Source organism: Hemitrygon akajei, chromosome 4 (genome assembly GCF_048418815.1).
Source record: "Hemitrygon akajei chromosome 4, sHemAka1.3, whole genome shotgun sequence".
In the NCBI taxonomy this organism is placed as follows: Eukaryota; Metazoa; Chordata; class Chondrichthyes; order Myliobatiformes; family Dasyatidae; genus Hemitrygon; species Hemitrygon akajei.
Genome location: NC_133127.1, coordinates 86,025,245 through 86,047,914, shown reverse-complemented (window position 1 = coordinate 86,047,914; position 22,670 = coordinate 86,025,245). Strand labels below are relative to the sequence as shown.

Sequence of the window (22,670 nt, the reverse complement as noted above, 5' to 3'; positions counted from 1 at the left end):
TTTCTCAGCTCTTCTTCCTCTGCTCACGCGTTTTCCACTCCTAACCACTTATTGGGTCTTTTCATGCTTTTGCACATTTGTTAGAAAGGGATATTCAGAATCAGAATGAGATTTAATGTCACCTGCATATGCTGTGAAATCTGGTAACTTTGCAGCAGCAGAACAATGCAATACCCAATAATAGAAAAAAAACTGAATTACTTAAGTATCTATACTATATATTAATTAATTAACTTAAATGAATAGTGCAAAAATAGAAATATATAAAAAGTAGTGAGGTAGTATTCACGGGTTCAATGTCTATTCAGAAATCAAAGGGCAGAGGGGAAGAAGCTGTTCCTGAATTGTTGAGTGTGTGCCTTCATGCTCCTGTACTTCATTCCTGATGGTAGCATTGAGAAGAGGGCATGTCCTGGGTGATGGGGATCCTTAATGATTTTCGGCGCCTCTCTGAGGCACTGCTCTTTGAAGATGTCCTGGATACTATGGAGGTTAGAGCCCATGATGGAGCTGACTAAGTTTACTATTCTCTGCAGGTTACTTCGATCCTGTGCAGTAGCCACCCCCACACTACCACCCCCGCCCCCCCCACCATACCTACCACACAGTGATGCAGCCAGTTAAAATCCTATCCATGGTACATTTGTAGACACTGCGAGTGTTTTAGGTGACATATCAAATCTTTTCAAACTCCTAATGAGATATAGCCACTGTTCTGCCTTCTTTGTAACTGCATCAATATGTTGACTTCAGGTTAGATTCTCAGAGATGTTGGCACAGAGGAACCTGCAGTTGCTGACTCTTTCCACTTCTGATCTCTCTGATGTGTGTTCCTTTGTCTTACCCTTTCTGAAGTCCACAATCAGTTCTTTGGTCTTATTGATGTTGAGAGCAAGGTTGTTGCTGCAATGCCACTCAGCCAGTTCTTGTCACCATCTGAAATTCTGCCAATGATGGTTGTACCATCAGAAAATTTATAGATGGCACTGGAGCTGTGCCTGGCCACGCAGTCATAAGTGTAGCGCGAGTGGGTTAAGCACACGTTCCCGTGGTGGCCAGTGTTGACTGTCAGTGAGTTGGAGATGATATTTCCAATCCTCACAGATTGTGGTTTTCTGCCTAGGAAGCTGAGGATCTAGTTGCAGAGGGAGGTACAGGGGGACAGGTTCTGGAGCTTTTGATCAGAATTGTAGGAATGATTGTGTTAAACACTGAGCTGTAGTCAATATGCTGATCAATTGTCAATTTAATGAAATGGTAGTGCAGTTTAATTTCCATTCTTGTTGAAAGATTGCTACGTCCAAAACTCATGTTTACCAACAGTACTGCAACTCTAAGGTGGTTTTTTTAAATTTTGCTTTCTTTGAATATCTTTTATCAACATTGGCCTGTAAAAATTGGGGATTGCACAAGCTTGCCACCTCTCAGAGCAGGTCCAAATTTGTAAGTTTTTCTTCACAATGTCATCCCCCCATGTGGCAGAATGCTATTTCTGACTCATTAACCTATGATCTTTGAGGCAGAAAACTGTTTTTATGATGTCACCAATTTTCGTATTAGTACTTCAAAATTCTCCATGTTAAGCTCTTGAACAACTGGCCTGATATGGACTAATATATTGACTTCTCTTTCTAATGCCACAGTTATAGAATGCTGTGTAGTCTTACTTTCAAAGAACTTTAATGACACTGCTATTGAATACAGTGAGGTCAATTGGGATCAGGAGAAGGATGTTCCAGTGGCTGGTGTCACACCTAGCTCAGAAGGGAACTGTGGCGGTTCAAGCCATAATGGTAGCTGAAGGACGTCATTGCAGGAAATACTTGGGTATTTATTTGCTTTATCAATGCCCATCTTTCCACTCTGAAGTCAAAATATGTTCGTTCACTATAGACACTTGCATGTCATTGAAAGCAGCATCAAGGTAGACTGGGTGATGTAAAAGGCATTTATCTGTCCGGGCACTGAGTATAGGAGCTGGGACATTATGTTTTAGTTGTTTATGTTATTGGTGAGGTTGCACCTGGAATGCTGTGGGCATCTTGCTATAGGAAAGATGTGGTTAAACTGGAAAGGACACAGAAAAGATTTATGAGAATGTTGCCAGGACTGACTTCTTACCCCATCCTGTCTAGTCCTGAAGGAGAGTCTCAGCCTGAAGCGTCGACTATTTATTAATTTCCATTGATGCTGCCTGACCTATGTCACTCAGTATGACTAGCATGCTCTATCCACACAATATACTGCAGCAACTCCTGATGGTCTTTTTTACAGTGGCATCTGTTGGACGCTATCACTTGGAAGGACAAAGGCTACAGGCACAAAGAAACACCACAATCTGCCATTATTCCTCTGTAATGTACCACCATGGCTTGGAAATGCCTGACAATTTGATCAAAATCATGGACCACTCTACTTAACAGCATCGAGAAGTGCTTTCATCAGATGGAGGGCAGAGAAGGTTGAAACGGTACCTTTTCATGGCCATTCTGGGTTGGGCATTAAGGACTAAACTTGTCAGAAATAATCACTTTTTTTTTTCTTTTTACAGCTTATTGATTTTCTTTTTCAAGATTATAATTTTTGAAGCAAGTAAGTGAAGTATGTACCATCAGTTTCCTCTAATGCTCTATGATTCAGTATTGGAAATGTTACTACACATTATAGGGTAGACAAATATTGATTTTGTAGTTACATTTTACAATAAGGAGCAGAATGTTTCAAATATACCTTGAGCCAATTAACGCCCATAACTGTCATCAAATGCAATTCCAGTTTTATTTTATAACCAATTATAATGCTAATTCAAACAAAATTAATTTGGGAATTAACTTCATAAGTGTGGTTAAGGAATGAACATAAAAATAATTTCTTTCTACAATTATCAGCTGCCAATTTTCTCTTGTTGGGTATTAGTATTGACAGAACAGTGACATGGTCAATCACAGCTCACCTCTTTGCATCTAAAATCAATTGGATGGCAGCCTTTGCAGAAGATAATTAATTAGATTTTTTTAGCTAAATAATTGGAGATTTTATCTCTATCTATTATTCAAATGACATGTTTCTGTAATGAACATGCATTTGCACAAATGAAGGTCACAACAAAACAAAGTCCCTCCCCCCACCTAAATGGATTTAATTTTTGTTAAGATTAGTAAATTGAAAGATGAGTGTTAATTCACAGTTTATGTTGCTGGAAATTCCAGAGCTGGTCTCCCTGTCATAGCTAGGAGTGATATGTCAATCTATTGTTTTACCTACTCCGAGTATTGAGCTAACTGTACTTTGAGGAAAAGATATTAAAATGTTGATTTAGAGTTGGTGCTAAATGAAAATGTGATCTTGTGGAGTGGAGGAGGATATTCTGATTGAAGACTGAATGGTAAAGAATATTTGGCCGTATTTGCATTTTCTTTCCACTCGGAGTAATATAATTTTACAAAACCAACTCATGCTGAAGTTCAAAAATTATTCTAATAATAACTAAGGATTCTAGATCAATAATGAGGTGTGGAAGTTGGTCAACCCTGTTTGATTCTTGTATTACAGAATATTCAAAATGCCAGAAATTTTATTCTGAATGCAATAGTTTTCAAACTCTATAAAATAGTAAAAGTGGTTATTTTCGGCAAATGTGATGATATCAGAGTGTCCTCCACGGAACTGACCATGCTACCAGAGGTGGTGCCTGTGAGCAAGTGTTTCTAGATAAATTTCAGCAGAAGTTTCAAGCATACTATGAGGACTTTATTCATGCTTCATTGGCTATGGACAGGGAAGAAACAGCAAGGACCAGAGGGTGATTCCAATGACTTTAGAGACAAGCAAGTTATATTATGTATTCTTGTCACTTCACTCCACAGTGGCTCAATTGTTCCATGTATCTGCTTGGTAATTGCAGTACAGATTGCTTCTGAAGTCTGACCTTTAGAAAAAGTGTAGTAACAAAGTCTTTTTCTTCAAGGACAATGTTGTCGGCATAGTCTCTAATGTTAAAACTTTGCCACTTTGAACATCCACAACCTTCAAATTTTTGCTGCTTGAAGATGTAGCAGAAAAAAATCACCGATGATATTCAGCTTCAAAATGCAATGCTACCTTCATTATTAACTGCAACCATGGTATGACAGGGACCCACAATCTCCTATCTGCTAACTGAGGCTTCAGAGAGTAATTCAATCAACTCGTGCTGCCTTTTAAGTAGCTTAGAACAATGTTACACCTTGCAAGATTTTTATTTTAAAGTGCTCTTTATATATGAGAGGACTGCCATTGAAACATATAGCTCAGTGCTTCCTATCCTGCAGTTCTTGTAGAGCACTCAATTTCAAGAAATCTACTAAGCCATTCCAACCTGAAGAAAACTGATGAATGCAAGTGCATCTTAAACTTCCCCAGTGGAAGGAGTATCTATAATTCCACCATGTCACTGAATTTCTTTAAAGACCCTAGTTCATTTGGTTGTAAGGCAGCATTCTACTTCTGAGTCAGAAGGTTGGGTGTTTCAATGCCATTTTAGAGAATTGAGTACAAATCTTTCACCAGTGTTCTAGTACAGTACCAGATGATTATAAGTACCATTTTTGAAATGAATAGTTAAACAAAGATCCTTTCTAGTCTTTCAAGTAGTGCTTGCCACATTATCTCGAAGTAGCAGTGAGCAGTATTCCCTGCTGCTTTTCGCAATATTTATTAACCAAACAACATTCTTACATTGATTATCGGTTTCCTCTGATCTTGCTGTTTGTGCAGCTGTTCTTGTGGTCTCCTCTAGATATCTGGCTTCCTTCAGTCCTATGGCATTTGGAAGCTCTATAGAGGACTGGCTGAATGTGAGAAAGATTCTCTGGTTTTCATTCCTATTCTCTATAATCTAGGATAGCGGACTGCTACTTTTTAACTTGTCTAATCAATGGCGTAACAGAGTTAGATTTCATGAGCACATATTTATAAGTTGATTGCAGTCCTGTGTATGATGTAACATGGAATAACATATAGAGAGATGAAGACTGAATGCCATTGAAGATATCGACTGGGGCTGCTCCAATGCAGAAGCTTAATGACAGGAAGACAGACATTAAGCTTGTGGGAAAGATGGGCATGGAGCAACAACACATTTGAGCTTCTGGACAAGACAGAGGGGTAGGAGGCGTCTGGTCATTTACATGGTCAGTGGTGTTGAGGATATATTTAAAAGGATGTGGGTAATGCCAGGAGTTTTGAAACAGAAGAGAAGAATGACAAGAGAAGGAGAACCAATTATGGTACCAGCTAGAACAAAAGCAAGGAAAGAAAGCAGAATTCTAAATACATGATCAGTAAGTAAGGGATGGCTCTTACCAACAAGCAAAAGTTAGGAGAAAGCATGGAAGGGGATTTGACAACAACAGAAGAGGAACAGAAACATAGGATCAGTACAGGAGTTGAATGATGACAAGCTTGGTATGGTAGAGAAGGGGAATAAGGTAGCAGCAATTTATCAATTTATATTAAATAGCTAAATAAAATAAGTAGTTCAAAAAAATAGAAATAAAAAAAATAGTGAGGCAGTGCTCATGGGTTCAATATCGATTCAGAAATCAGATGGCAGAGGGGAAGAAGCTGTTACTGAATCGCTGAGCGTGTACCTTCAGGCTTCTGTACTTTGTTCCTAGGATAGAAAACAGGGGCAATGTTTCCAACATGGGAATGTGGGAATGATTGACTAGCTTAGCACCTTTGGAGATGTCCTGTGAAAGAGTCCAAACACAGAATAGAAACATAGAAAACCTACAGCACAATATAGGCTCTTCAGCCCAAATAGTTGTGCCGAACATGTCCCTACGTTAGAAATTACTAGGCTTACCCATAGCCCTCTATTTTTCTAAGCTCCATGTACCTATCCAAAAGTCTCTTAAAAGACCCTATTGTATCTGCCTCCAACACTGCCGCTGGCAGCCCAGTCCATGCACTCACGAATCTCTGAGTAAAAAACTTACCCCTGACATCTCCTCTGTACCTACTCCCCAGCACTTTAAACCTGTGTCCTCTTGTGGCAACCATTTCAACCCTGGGAAAAGGCCTCTGACTATCCACATGATCAATGTCTCTCATCACCTTGTACACCTCTATCAGGTCACCTCTCATCCTCCGTCGCTCTAGGAAAAAAAGGCCGAGTTCACTCAACCTATTCTCATGAGGCATGCTCTCCAATCCAGACAACATCCTTGTAAATCTCCTCTGCACCCTTTCTATGGTTTCCACATCCATCCTGTAGTGAGGTGACCAGAACTGAGCACAGTACTCCAAGTGGGGTCTGACCAGGTTTCCATATAGCTGCAACATTACCTCTCGGCTCCTAAATTCAATTCTATGATTGATGAAGGCCAATACACTGTATGCTTTCTTAACCATAGAGTCAACCTGTGCAGCTGCTTTGAGCGTCCTATAGACTTAGAACCCAAGATCCCTCTGATCCTCCACACTGCCAAGAGTCTTACCATTAATACTATATTCTGCTTATAATAGCTTGTGATTTGGGGTCATTGCAAGTTGTAGGGAAGATTCTTTCCAGAAGAGGTGCAGAATTTATGAGGAGTCATTAAGTTGCTAATTTTTATGATCAACCTAAATATAGGTTATTTTTTATTTTACATAAATAGCTTAGTCAGATTTTGCTGAGAGTATCATCTTTGTGTGATCATTACAGTGTGTGGTACTTCATTATACTAATGATAGCAATGTATAATTCAACTCCTAAACAGAACTGTATAAACCAAAAAAAAACGAACAAACAAAAAAATAACATCAAATAAATTGAACTATCTCTGAGCCAAACCTATAATTATGAGAAAAGTACTTTCTTTTACAGTGGCTGCTTTAATAAGGTACAAAAAAAACTGTACTGGAATACAATTTATACATTCTGAGTTATGGTAGAAGATAAAAAGTTTAAAAAAATGGGAAGTGCAATTTTGTAGTAGCTCTGTGGTGATCCTGGTAGAAAATTTCAGCCCAAGGTTGAAATGTCTAATGCCAGAGGGCATCCATGGTGGGAGGGAGTAATTTCATAGGAGATGTGAGGGGCAAGTTTTTTTTTACGCAGAGTGGTGGGTGCCTGGAATGCACAGTCAGGAGTGGTGGTAGAGGCAGATACATCAGTGAATTTTAAGAAATGTTTAGATAGGCACATGATGTGAGGAAAATGGAAGGACATAGACAGAAGAGATTAGTTTTGTTAGCCATTTGATTGATAAATTTAATTGGTTTGACACAACATTGTGGGATGAAGGGCCTGTTCCTGTGGTCTACTGGTAGAAAATGTAACTGTGGTTTCCGAGTGTCTGCATGTAGACAAGCACAATGTCTTAATTCTAGAGCCAAGTTATCAAAATTACCGGAAAGCTGTGAATGCATAGAACAGAACACCTTTTAAAATATTGCACTGACCTGAACTGTGAGAAAAAATCTCAAATCAGATTTAGATGCATTTATTTATCACATATATACCGAAATATACAGTGAAATGTGATGTTTGTGTCAACAACTAACACAACCTAAGGATGTGCTGGGGGCAGCCCACAAGTGTCGCCCCACATTCCAATGCCAACACAGAACGTTTACCATGTCTGCAGTACACATAAGCAACAGCAACAAAACAAGCCCTTTATTTCCCTACTGCCTACTCACCCACATGCACACAGACGATCCTCTAACCTCAGGACAGGCCATCTCTGAGCCTACAGTTTCCATGGGACTTGTTGATTTGCAAATAATCAGCCTTTGACTTCCCAGTGGGCTTGCAGACTAAGGGCTTCAGCCATTGTGCCTTGACCGCCGACCAACTTTAGGACTTTGATCTTCATCGTTGATCCCAGGGCTCACCAATGATGACAAGTATGTACCTGAATGAGGTTTTGGACTCTGGACTTGCCAATGATGGGATCCCACACATTAATCTTGACCTTACCAATTGATCTACCCAGGGGGTCTCTGGACCTCATGCCTGCACAGAATTCCGATCCTGAAATCCAATGATTACCCACTGACTTGAGGGAAGAGGGCACCAGCCCTTGTTCCTGCTGGTCTGCTGGCCTGATATCTGACCACAGGTGTCCTTTGTTACCCATCCATGTTGCTGGCAGTCGTACACAGATTGGAGACCTAGACTCTGATTTGACCTCTCTAATTCCCTCACATACCTGCGTCTGAACCTTCACCTAACCCCTAATTCCCCTCCCTGTCCCAAAAACCATCCCTTTGAACTTAAAAATCAACTAAGGTTTAGCCACCTCAGAGGACCACAACCTTGTTGGGTTTGGAGGCTTGTGTGTCTCAAAGACCCAGACAATTATGGTGGCTGGAGTCAGGGCTTTATGCTTTGGCTCTTGGTAAGATCACCCATGCCAAACAGGTCAAAGGGTAGACAACAAACTAAGATTGGTTCTCCAGATTTGTGGGTTTAGCTCAGGACTAACAACCCTGACTGGTAAAACAAAATTGTTATGGAAACAGCAATGAAGCATTCTTCTGCATCCGAGTGTGGCAGTATTCCTGAGTCTCTCCCAGGATGTGCTTGACTGATAGCAGTGAAAACCAAGAGGAAGCCACTGCACAATGGAGGGAGCCCTAAACACTGCTAGAGATGGAGGACCTTCAATGTTGCGTTAGACAGCAGCAGCGTAACAGTCAGTAATGGAGAAGAAGAAGATGTTTGAGCCACAACTTCGAAGGAGACTGCAGCTCAGCACCACCTTGACTGGAAGATACATTTTCCCAAGAAATCATCCTTGGGACAGTATTGTATCACATTTTCAGTCGTCACATTTAATTATTGTATTCAATCACTTAGAAAATATATATTTCTGTAAATCATTATATCATTTAAATGAATTGTTCATCCCTGAAATGTGTGCAGTAAGGCAGACCTAAACAAGACAACTTCATCTAATACTCATCTTCAGTTCTTTTGTGCTTTTACTAGTCTCCCATTAATATTATTCACAGCACAAACACTTTTCATTTTATGATGAGTGTATTCAAAGGTTCATTTAATATCAGACAATGTATGCAGTAATCCAACCCGAAATTCGTACTGTTCACGGACATCCACAAAACAAGAACCACATTGAATGATTGACAGAAACATCAACGCCTCGAAATCCCCCTCCCTGTCATTTTGCATGATCAGCGGCAAATGCATTGACCCTCCCATTCATGCTGGCAGAAGCACAGGCCACCCCCACCTCCCCACCAGGCAAGCAACAGCAGAGACTCCTCTCAAAGGGTCTTTGATCCAGAGACCATCAAAACTACAGTCCACAAAACATCATGTCTCTTGTCTATTAACTCAGCTTAATGGCTCCAAAAGACAATGACATCGTCCATTGGTTACTGGACGTATCCCATGGCTTTGAGATTTTCATTTGTTGCTCAGAAATTTTTAGAAACCCTTTTGCCAAAATGACTTTCAATTTTTTGATGGAAACAAATATTTAACGGTGGAATATTGATATTCTTATATAAATCTGTTTTAAATAAAATACAACTGAACTCCATAGAAAATAAGTAAGTCTAAAGGAGACTTATCATAATGAAGACAAGGATCAGAAATTATATGAAAGAAAAATGTATAAAACCTCTAAATGCATACAGTATATCATAGAAATAAGGAATCCATTATAATTCATAGGAGCACAACTTTAGAAGCTTTGCTGAGAGAATATGAATCAGAATTATCTTCAAATTAGAAACATTCATTTCTTTATTAATATAACCAGATTTCAATGTCAATGTCATCTTCAACAAAAGGCTTTTGCTTCAAAATTCAATTCATTAAATTATTAAAATACCAAGCTGGTGAAAGAGTTATGGTATGATCAACTGAAGATGTTAATAAAGCTCTACAGTTAGCTGTATTCAAATGCAAAATAAATTCAGTTCCATCAGAGAAAAGGCTCTTGCCAATATTTGTGACGAGCCTTTTAATGCTCCTTTTAACAGAGATTACTCTACTTAATTGAAATATTTTGTACATAGGATTGTAGAAATGTTTAACTCTAGATGTTTGCATCTTGGAGCTTAACTCAACTTCAATGGGATATTAACATTTGAGTCATTCAGATCCTCATAGATGTTTTTTGACTTTCTGCCCTAATGTACAAGAAGTTCATGCTGTGGCCTTCCTATGTACCTAAAGTCACCGAGAGGCCAAAGCCAGTGAATTATGGTTGCTAAGCATTGTCCTGTCTGTGTGTGGGAGAGGGGAGTGGGGGCAGAAAATAGAAAAGCCACCTATCAGGTCAAGCCTAGAGAACTTCAGTGGTTTAGACATTTATTTTGTGTGCACGACCAAACTAATAATTTCAACATATTTTTGTGGTCTTCCATGATCTGCTTTTGGTTAAGCACTGTAAAACTAAACTGCCCAATGCCTCTCAGAAGTGAAGGGAGCAATGCCTGAAAATGTACACTAGTATCTAATAAGTAAGATAGATTAGCATATTTAAACCAGCTCCCACCAGAGTTGCTCACCCACTTACAAGTCTGGGATAAAAAAAACTACATCAAGTGGGCTTTGGGTATCAGGAGAACGGTGTGCCTCCTGGTGAATTTTACCGTCCTTCATCCTTACTCTGAGTGGGAATCTGTGATGCAGTGCTTGAAAGCCACTCCTTCTTTTAACCAGGTACTTTCTACCTTCCAAAAAAAACTGTGATTTTAATCAACTATGGTACAGTTAATACCTCTTATCACAAAACATGTTCTTAGCCTTTGTCCAGAGCTTGCTCCCCATTGCACCATCTCTCCCATCCTTTGAAAAAGCATCAATAGCAAAACTACTACTTGGTCATGAAGAAACAAACACATTCTAAAAAGGAAAGCCTAGTATAACATCATGGCAAATTAGGTAATTTACATAATTATAATAATAATGAATTATACTTGCCATTCACTTGCAGAATATGAGTCTGGTACAGTTTTTCATAACCATCTGCATGGCAGCTATAATTTCCCATGTGAGTTGTGGTTACCTTGGTTATATACAGTGAGCCATCATCTCCAAAATCCTAAGGGATAAAGTTTTAGTGAAAATTGATTTAAGATAAACCTTGTATTTTGACCCTCTATAATAAATCACATATTTGTTGAAACTAAATAAATCCCATAAAAATCTTTTGTCATTTAATGTAATGATACTTATAGTCATTGCATAAGTTTATTGTCAAAGATGCAAATCAATGTTAAGCAACAAATTGCAGAATATTATTTTCTTAAACAATAAAATAGCTAAAGCACAATACAAAGGTTTTAAAAAGGGTCAACAATGCCTTGTATTAATAACTGTCATAAATGTGGCTGCTATGAGATGAGTGATAATTTCTATTTCAATTTTAAAGGCCAAGTAGGAGCTGTGAATATTTAATTCTCAGCATGATGAATATATATCACCAGAAGAGATATGCAGAACTGTAAACGTTTGACAGCAAATCATTCATATGAAGAATATTTTTAATGCAATTTTATTTTTTTTTCACTATTTTCAGATTATGCTTGCCCATTGCTTATATCAATAAAAATAATGAACTATTGGTGACCAACTTTCAAATCACTTGTAGGTGACGTGATCCGGGGAGAACCTATCTCAATATCTACAGTAACTTCCTTTTACAATTCACTTAAATTCATCTCATTTAGAGAGATTAATTGTGATTAACAAGCTTTTATCGCCATCTCTCAGCCAGCACAACCACAGTTGCTCACGTCCATTATTCTCCACCCTGTCACTGATATCCCTTATGTTCTCCTTACCCTCTTTCTGCATGGCAAAGCCTCTTTGATTTCTGATTTGTCTTAGTTCTACTGACTCAAGGTGTTAACCTCCACAGATTTCCTTCTTCTGATTAACGTTTCCAGCATTTTCACTTTAGCTTCAACAAACTCAATTTTATTAAACAGGCATTCTAAAGGAAAACCATAGTTCTCATGCATATATTCTGGCATATTTACAAACTGTTTATAATCTTGTGAGTGTTGTAAAGTAAAGTATACTGTGAAGTTCTACCAGTTTACTTTCATAAAACTGAAGTAATAACAGATGGTGTTAAAATGAGATGGGGTTGGGATCCATACAAAAGCTTTATTATTCTGAGCATGAATTCAGAGAAAATGGAGAAACCATTTTCCTACAGAGTATTAAACCATGGACGAAATTGACTTATGTGGAGTTGAATGTAGACTGAGATAATGGTGAGAATAAACTACAGGAGCAGAGTGGAATTTATAATGATATGGTGTTGTGTCATGCTCTGTGATGTTCCAGGACCATTCCTAATAAGCCTGGACAGCTCTCTACAATTATACTTCTTTCTCTGCCACTTGGGTGACTTTACTCAAAAACAACACTTTGATCTTTCCAAATGTCAGCTGCTGTGTTTAGAAATCTCAGCTTGTCAAAAAAGAAAGGACCCTATCCACCACACCCTGAGTACTTTGATCAGATATAGCTTCTGTTGAGAGCTCTTCTCCTCATCACACACCACCTCTTCCAGCCTTAATCTATGTATCCTCCACGTACTCTCTTAAGCATGCTACACTGTATTGTTTTGTAGAGAAACTGTTAATTCAGCAGAATTTCCTTCAGCATCATCCATATTAGTTCCTGTTGTCAAGTTAAGTCAAGTCAAGTTTATTGTCATTTAACTATATATGTTGTTTATCACCAAATGAGACAATGATTCCCTGGATCATGGTGTAAAGCACAGTAGTGCACATAACACACAATAACTTAGGAAAGTAAAAATTAGACTACCACCACTTTAAAGCTGATTAACCAAGGCTATCTTTTAATACTCTGATAGAAGTCACTCTCATTCTTGCTGGAGTGTACTTTTTTTAATTAAAGGTAAATAGACAATTGAGCATAGATACCCTTTTGTTTATGTTCAAATTATCCTCCTGTTGATCCAATCAGGACTTTCTCTGTGATTAGCAGACAGGCTTTTTTATCAGCGATCCAGACCATGCCAATGGAAACTGGTGAATCTAAAGTACTGAAGGAGAATCTACCATGGCTGCCACCTGGTCAATTCAAGCTTACTCTTGCATGCCTGGGCTCAAATGCACCCATGCAAGGCTTACTACTGATTGCCTGAACTCAGCTGCAGATAATTCAATCTTGCTTCTATCTTGTCTGAACTCAGACCCATATTATTCCAGGCTTAGATTTAAGAGTCTGGCTTAGACCTAGTACGTTTCAAGTTTAATTTTTAGTGTCTGGACTGAGATCTACTCCATTCTAGCTGGCACAAACCTGGTCTATCTTGGGCCTAGCCTGATTATCCTGTGCTCAGATCCTGTGCTTAGTTGCCAGGGTTCTGGGCTCACAGGACCATCAAGGGCTTAGTTGTGAGTGTTGGAGTTCAGGCCAAGGCTACTAGTCCCCAGTATTACATACTCAGCTCCAGTCTACTCTGGACTTAAAACCAAGGCTCCATTGTTGAGTGTGTACAACATTTAGAATAAGATTCTTCAAAGGGCTTGCTCCTTCTAGTAGTTGAGGAGAAGAATATGAACGATACCATGCTAGAAACTGAAGTGAAGGAAAATGGTCAGGCCAATTCTCCTCATTAAACCAAGACTGAAATAAAACAATATTAACAGATCATTCAATTGATGGAGTTTATGGGATCTTGCCGTATACATCAGCTGTTTTTGTTACCACCTGAAGTTCAAAGTTATTCATCATACAGCATGGTTTACTGAGGGTTGCTGAAAGGTATAAATACAAGTTTCTTACTGTTAAAGATAACAATTGATGAATAGATCTTAGTACAATTATTTTAGAAAGGGCACCCCTGTCTTTGCAGGCAGCACAGTGTACTCTTTATTAAAGGACTTCACTAATCATCTGCATCCAGCTTCAACTTCCAAACTGGTGCTTGGGATCGGACTGGTAAACACAGCATGCTCAAAATGGCAAGCTTTGTCCAGCAAAACCTGTGCCACAAATGTGCATGAAAGTGCCCAAAACAATTCTGCCAGCTGCAGTAACGATACGACACAAATTATAGAACTGATCCAGTTGCTCTGTGTCTCTGAGAAAGCTAGTCCATTACAAGCAGTAACATACTTTAAAACTTTAGTGCATGCTGTGTTTTCTGGCACATTGATGGGATGCCCTGTGTTTACAATGCCTACTCGTCAAGCCAACAATCACTACAATTTCTACAAACATCAAGAACCATGGTTTCAAAATGATCAAAACAGCATGCAAAGCTTATCCCAGTGAAAGGTTAACTAGGCAGCTTAAAAATGACTGGACAGCATGGGAAGCTGAAAAGCAAATCTTAGCATAAATTTACCTATCCTTCACTGAGTGAACAGCAATAAAGAAAATCATGTAAACATCCCCCTGATCTCTGGTCAAGTGCCAATGTACTATGACCGACCACTTTAGCTGGCAAACAAAATTGTTATCATATGCAGCGATCTTTTCCAGAGCTTTACTTCTGTGTTATGATGCCAAAACAATACTTCAACTATCGATTGAAACAGTTTCTGGCAGTGAATGTGACAATAGTGTCTGTTTTGGCTTTTTTGGATGCTGGCTCTGAAGTGAATGTTTATTTGCCTAAGACGTCTTGCAGCTACATATAATTCGCTAATTTTTTATAAAACATGATCAACATGCTGATAAATATTACATTGAAGTTTTTGGCTAAAGCACAGAAAGGAACATGTTTGATGCGTTTGACGTCTGTTTACCTATATTCGAGGGAGATCAGAAGGATGAGGGGGCCTCTCAGTGGAATACTGGATACGGAAAAGCCTGGATAGAGTGGACATGCAGAGGTTATTTGCAATAGTAGTAGAGTCTAGGATCTCATGGCACGGCCACAGAGTAAAGGGATGTCTCTCTAAAACTGTTGTGAGGAAGAATTTCTTCAGCCAGAGGGTAGTGAATGTGTGGAATCTGTTGCCACAGAGGGTGGTGCAGCCATCATTGGGTGTATTTAAGGCAGAGGTTGATAGGTTCTTGATTGGTAATTGGGTGAAGTGTTATGGGGAGAAGTGTAACGGGCTCAATGGGGTTGAAAAAAAAACATCAGCCATGATTGAAGATTGGAGCAGACTCAGTGGGCCGAATGGCCTAATTCTACTCCTATATCTTACGGAAAATCAGGTGCAAAGAAACAGAACAGGATTTCAGTGGAAGCTGTCAGTTTATGCTGCTTTCACAGTTCCAGCAACCTGTGGCAGGGTCATACCTGACACATTAGGTGTCTGGAATTCGCACATTCTCCTGTGATTGCATGCTTTTCCCTGGGAGTCAAATTTCCCCTCACATCCCAAAGAGGTACTTGTTCACAGTATAATTGGTTGCTGTACATTGGCCCTTGTGTGGCAAGAGAATCAGCAGGGAATTAAAGGGCATGAGTGACAGAATGGCTTCCAGTAAAACAATTGGTGACTAGGAATGCTGTGATTACTCTGATGGTCCAGTTGGTCCCCTTCTGTGTTGTAAGGAAATATGAAAACACAGTTTGATTCTGTAACTGATGCTATGGGTCTTCATTAATATCATTCACTGAGATGATGTTTAATACTTAAGTGGCAAGACAAAATTTCAGCACAGTAGTTATTTTTATGCCAAAAGGGAATTCTATTCTATACAAGACCTTAGTTAGACTCCATTTGGAGTATTGTGTTCAGTTCTGGTCACATCACTACAGGAAGGTTGTGAGTGCTATAGAGAGAGTGCAGAGGAGACTTACAAGGACGTTGCCTGGATTGGGGAGCATGCCTAATGAGAATAGATTAAGTGAACGTGGCCTTTTCTCCTCGGAGCGACAGAGGATGAGAGGTGATCTGATAGAGGTGTATAAGATGATGAGAGGCATTGATTGTGTGGATCGCTACAGGTTTTTTCCCAGGGCTGAAATGTCTAACATGAGGGATATATTTTAAGATGCTTGGAAGTAGGTACAGAGGGGATGTTGGGGTAAGTTTCTCACACAGAGAGTGTTGAGTGTGTGGAATGCACTGCCAGTGAAGGTGGTAGAGTCGGATACAATAGGGTCTTTTAAGAGACTCTTAGATAGGTACATGGAGCTTAGAAAAATAGAGGGTTATGTGGTAGGAAAATTCTAGGCAGTTTCTAGAGTAGGTTACATGGTCGGCACAACATTGTGGGCAAACAGCCTGTAATGTGCTGTAGATTTCTATGTTTCTAAATATTTCGCAATAGACATGCAACTGTTTCCCATCAGAAGTGAAAGGTTTATTAGTTCAGTGGCTAGGCATTGTAAAGAGGTATGGGGTTCAAGGTAATACATTACGAGGCGATGCTTCAATGAATATGACTGGACATGTGCTTGCAATAGGCACAGATTCAATATCCTAGTATGGAAGTGTGTTGGGGTGTTATGTTGATAGTAGGGCCCTGGAACATTGCTTATGTCTCAAACTGCTTGCTTCACACTTCACCGTCTCTTTCTGTGAAGTTCTCAAACAAACAACTGCCCCAAGAAAATTGGTTTGTCCTGCACAGCATGTAAGAAGAGCCTAAAGAAAAGTCTAACAACAGATGAGATGTTCACTGATTTCTTTTAGCAGTAGCTTTGAGGATTGGGTCAACAGAAGACTGAAAATGCTTGGCCCCATCTTTGATCTCAGGATTTGGTGCAAAGTTTGGCCAAGGTTGAGGATGGAAAGTAGTGTTCCTGAACTGTGCCACCATCCGGGGCAGGACAATGAATGTCTCTTGTATCTAATACTGAAGGGAGAAATAGGAAGAAAAGTATTCCATGGCATGTGAGCATTTTAAAAATGTATTTAAGTATAGATAATTTTCTTAAGAAATTATTAAGATATTTTGACAACAGCAAAATGCATCTTGCCATTTCTCTCTCCTTTGATTGAATTATCTACACCAATGAACAAAGAGGCAAACTGAGTTGTTCAATGCACATATTAGACACCAGTTCTGTGCCTCGTTCTGCAATGCCATTGCCCTCCTTTTCTCACCACTTTCATTAGTACTTCCACCCTTCCCATCAGCCTTTCCTTGGATTCTTCCAGATAGGTAGAATGATCCTTTTGCCTCAGCGCTCAAAATTAATACAATCAATACACACATATCTCTGAGTTATTGAAGCATCCCTTTTCCACCATTGCAAGGCTCATGTAACAAAATTGACAGACCTTTGGAGTTCAGTGTGATGCATCCTGCTACACCATCACTGCTCTGTGAGACTCATAAAAAGCACAAATTCTCCAGAGCAACGGCAAACTGCTCAGAAGGGAAATGAAAAATTGTAATTGCTGCTGTGATTTTTTTTGTCTTGCTGTGCAAATCTCCAACCTTTTCTGGATACAATTGCATAAATCTGACTCTGTATACAGTATGTTGATAGGAATGTATTATACTTTCTTGCATGAATGTTATGTTGATAAGTAATTGGAAAGATGCCAAATGCCAGCCGTGCCTCCATACATATTTTATGTATTCATTTATCTATATAATATCTGCGGATTTGTATTATCACCACAAATCTCCTGACTGCAGTTGTTGGATTCCAATCAAAATTATGACTTTAAAGCATTTGAGTCGGGTATGTTTAAATCTTGGTAAGCTTTGAATTCTCTGTGTGTGACTAAATGTAGTAAACCTAGTCTTGCTGAGTAACAGCTGATTGTATACAAGTCCACTTGTATATGATTCACTGTATACAAGTCCACTTACCAATTCTAAACCAGTTAGCCATCGAGTTCCCATTCAACTGAATGAGATTTCAAGACTGGGAGGGAAAAAAGAAGTAATTTGTTTTTCATTTATTTTATTTGAATGTTTTAATTTTAAATTTGCGGATTTTATAATGTTTTAAATAATTATTAATTTTTATGTTTTTCTACTGATAAATTGCAGCAAACATTTATCAGATTGATTCTTAAGATCACAGGCCTGTCATATGAGGAAAGATTAAGCAGGTTAGGCCTCCAGTTGAGAGTTTAGAAGAATGAGTGCTACTCTCAATGAAATATACAAAATACTTAGAGAGCTTGAGAGAGGGTAGGTATGAGAGGATGCTTCCTCTGACTGAAGGGTCTAAAATTAGGGCTTAAAGGTAGGTAATTTAACGAGGAGAAATCTCTTAACTCAAAAGGTGGGGAATCTTTGAAGTCTGTTGCCTGAGAGAGCCATGGAGGCTCAGCCACTGATTACATTCAAAACTGATACTGAGAGATTTCTGAGTAACAAAAGAATCAAGTGATTTTGGACAAGAAAATAGCTATCAAGGTGGAATGTCACCCACCATTTTAATGATTGTCAGAATAGAATTCAGGGGCAAAATGACTTATTCCTACTCTAAATTCTTATGTTCCTACTTGCGCTTGCTACAATAGTTTGCACATATCCCTCAAAATTAAAGATTTAAAGGCAAAGATAGAAAACCTCCCAAGCTTTGACAGAGGCAAAGCTCTGCATCACCTTGTCCTCTGGCAGGGTGCTCTAGTGTGTTGTCCCAGCAGCACACCACCTGACTCCTAATTATGCCTGCAGACTCATCATCCATTTCCTGGATGGAGAGAATAAGTTTGATCACCCCTCATATCTGAACAACTTGCACCCAGAAAGCTCTCACGAAAAACAATGTAATTTATGGCAAATGTCATCCAAGCAATGGACATGTATAACTTTCTGAACTTCAAAATACTGCAATGGGATCTTAGATATTGAGTCTCGTGTTTCTGTGGACCTCTGTTTGTTAATTCTTGTTTTATCTAAAGGCATTAAGCTCTTGTGCCTTCTGTTGAATTTGTCAAGTTTATTTTGACTGGCACAGGTTTTCTGTATACTGTGATTATTTAAAGGGACTCCTGATTAGCACTCCTCGCAGGGTCATTGTGTTTCCGGAATGATTTGTCTTGCAGTGTCGCTCGGTCGAGCCACCAATCTGTTTGAACTGATATGAATGAACTCTTGTTTCTGTCTCCACATGGGAATCTGTTTCATCACCCACACCTGGGTTCAGTCATCTGTCAGCACACATCAAAACACACATCACCTCAGACAGTTTCATAGTCCTGGCTTAATACCTCATTCTAAAGATGTTATCGCCTCCCGATTGCAGTATTCATTACCACAGAAAGCAGAAGTTTTTGATCCATTTCACTTCTGCTCATGGAGTAATTTAAATAATTACTAAGACTGATATGTGAATTCAGAAGAATCAATTCAAAATTAAAGAGAATATTAATTTTACTCTGACATAATTTTAAAGGCTTATTCATTTTATCTTAAACAACTGAAAAAAGATTTAAGTCTATGAAAACACTGAAAAATCTTGAGGCTTTCATTAATAAAATATGCTCATCAGTATTGAGAAGTCTACTCAAATACTGACACTGTGCAGCTCAGATCTTTGTGCTCAGCTGAAGTATATTACTGTGACTTATTTGTTAATGTGATGTCGTTGCAGATGTTTCTAAAAGCTAAGTGCTAAGGCTAGTGCTGTTTGATGCCACAAGCTCTTGTACCCCTATAGCCATGATAATCCCTTTCCCATGCTGTTTGCCACAGTCTGTATCCACTTTGTTTCTGAAGAAGATATTCTTTCACCTGGTGTGGTTCAATCAAGATGAGTACTCAGATTATGGTAGTTGAAAGCAGCAGGGCAGAACTTGATCACCCTCACCATATTTCTTCAGCTTTAGAAGCACGAGAGGCTTTTTTCAGAGCACAGCACAAGGACACTTTTCATCTCACTGCATCCATCGTGAGGCTGCTTGAAAGAATAATCCAATAATCCTCTGATCCTGCCTCTTAACCCAGCAATTATTTCTGGAAAACATTTTGTAATTCACTTCTGAAAACCATCACTGACATTTCAGTGAGTGTATTCTAAATCATAATTACTTAGGTAAAATTGTCCATTTTTTTCCACATTGAATTTATTTGTCAATTATTTTAAATATAAGACCATTAGACATAGAAGCAGAATTTGGCCATTTGGCCCATCGATTCTGCTCCACCATTCAATCATAGTTGATTTATTATCCCTCTCAATCCCATTCTCCTGCCTTCTCCCCATAGTCGTTGATGCTCTGACTAATCAAGAATCTATCAAATTCCACTTTAACTATATCCAATGACTTGCTCCACAACAGGCTGTGGCAATGAGTTCCACAGGTTATATACCCTTTGGTTAAAGAAATTCCACCTCATATCTATTTCAAATGGGTGTCCTATTCTGAAGCTGTGTCCTTTGGTCCTAAACTTATTCATTTATTTCTTCTACCAAAGTTCATAACCATACACTTCCCTTCACTATATTCTATCTGCCATTTGTTTGCCCATCCTCCCAATCTGTCTAAGTCCTTTTACAGACACCCTGCTTCCTCAGAACTATCTGCCAATCCACCTATCTTCATATCATCCACAAACCTAGCCACAAAGCCATCAATTCTGTCACCCAAGTCATTGACATATATAGTGAAAAGTAGTGTTCCCAACACCGATATTTGTGGACCACCACTGGTCACTGGCAGCCAACCAGAAGAGGCCTCTTTTTTCCCAATCTTTGCCTCCTGCCAAACAACCAATGCTCTATCCATGCTAGTATCTTTCCTGTAACACCATGGGCACTCATCTTGCTAAGTGCCTCATGTGTGTGGCACGTTGTCAAAGGTTTTCTGAAAATCCAAGTAAACAACAGCCAGTGACTCTCCTTTTTCTATCTTGTCTGTTACTTCCTCAAAGAATTTCTACATACACTATATGTCCTGGTGGTAGAAGTGAATTTTCTCTGTCAACTCCAACCAAATCCTGCCACAATCCTGAACTCAGTAAAATTTAATTTTATCCTTCCTTGCTCTAAAGAAAGTAACTCCATTTCTCCAATTCCTCCATGTAACAAAAGCCCCTCAGATGGGATCATCGTTCCACATCTCCTCTGTAGTATTCAGGGTTTTTACATCCTTCTGAAGGGGTTATATATTTATGAAAACATACTTGCTTCTGTGCTGAAAAGGTTCAATATTAATTCATCTACTCTCCCTACAAGTAGGCAGACATCATTACAACAAGTTAAATCTTGTGATAAAAAACTATTGTGACTGCACCTCTGAAAAAGTTTCTGTAATCAGGAAGTTTGGAGTGCAGGTGTTCTGAGAAGTGGGGCATTTTATAGAAGATTAAATATGTCTCCCACATTCAATTGCTGACCTGTTTAAAGGTCAATGCATTTCAGTGTGTCCCATATGGGCCTGTAAAAAGAGCAGTGCCTTCCCAATACCCCAAAGAAGCCCAACCAGTGGTGACCCTCTCTACCTTCTGCTGAGATCATCACCTGGAGCTCTGTCTGTTTATCAGCCCTCAAACCTTTGAGAATCATCAGGAACACCCCATTGTTGAACTCTGCTCAATGGACAGCCAGCTTATAAATCTGGTCATCCTCAAGATTCAAGATGGCTTATTGTCATTCTTCAGTCACAAGAATAAAGAGAACGTAATCATTGTTTCTCCTGATCTGATGCAGCATAAAAAACACAGACATAAAGAACACAATAAATATAAATACATAAAATAGTTTGTATACGTAGACTGACAGTATGTACACAAAGTGACAGGAGCAAGGTACAGAAGTATCTGTATATAAGGTGTGGTAGGGTGGGTTAATGGGTGGAGGTGTTCATCAGCCTGACGGCTTGGGGAAACTGTTCTTGATACTGGGGATCCTGGCGTGGATGCTGAATAGCCTCTTCCCTGATGGGAAACCGTCCATGGGCAGAGTGAGTAGGATCCTTCGTGATATTGCTGGCTTTTTTCTGGCACCTTTCTATGTACACTCTATTTTCTTGCTGGTGGGTAGCCACTACCAAGAAGTTGGTGATGCATTGGGCAGTTTTAACTACCTGCTGTAGAGTCCTCCTGTTTGACACAGTGCAGTTTCTATACCATGTAGGATGCTCTCAGCTGCACATCTATAGAAGCCATGAGTAATGAGGTGCTTATAGCAGGAAGTGCAAGACAATTTCCATAGGTCCAGCTGTCAAATTCAGCAGGCTTGCCAAAAAACTGCTCGGGTACCCTGTAAATATTATGCCTTGCATGGCTGCCAATAAGCCAACAATCCTACATGCTGCAGATGGACAAGGAATATTGGGCCTGCCAGTGATCAACATATAACAAATAAATAAATGTACTTTAACAGACAAAAACTTGTTTTGCCCTTCAAATTTTTGTGACCATAAGCCAAGATTTGTGCTCCTGTATCAGGTTAAATTATGTTATCGCTCTCCCGCTTAATTTTCAAGATGCACATCTCTCCATATTAAATTTTATTTGCCACACTTCCTACCAATTTCATCCTTTTGTCATGACTCTCCCACAATTACCTTTTTGCTCCTTATAGTCCCATTGCTTGTACAGTTTCCTTCGCCAAGTTGTGTGAAATGTAATGAATAGATATTGTCAAATTAACTTCCTCGAAGTTTCAGCTGGAGTGCTGTCATGAACTTTAAGAATCACCTTGCAGACGGGCCAGGATACAAATTGTTTAACACATTGATCTAATCAGTGTGCCAAAGACATGAATGGCATGTGCAATAATCTTGCACATTTGATCACTATCAAGACAGGCTGTTATATATGTGGGCAAGCTGATAAAGGTCCATGATATTAG

At 39.2% G+C, this 22,670-nt stretch overlaps 1 protein-coding gene across 2 annotated transcripts in view; it reads right to left on the bottom strand.

The window, feature by feature from the left end:
• The window catches only part of fstl5 (follistatin-like 5), a 793,070-nt gene that overhangs the window by 134,960 nt on the left and 635,440 nt on the right, over positions 1 to 22,670 (bottom strand). For both annotated transcript variants that reach the window (XM_073042992.1, XM_073042993.1), the window contains exon 8: positions 10,931 to 11,051. In XM_073042992.1, the coding sequence (XP_072899093.1) occupies positions 10,931 to 11,051 (121 nt within the window). The remainder of the gene's footprint in view (positions 1 to 10,930; positions 11,052 to 22,670) is intronic.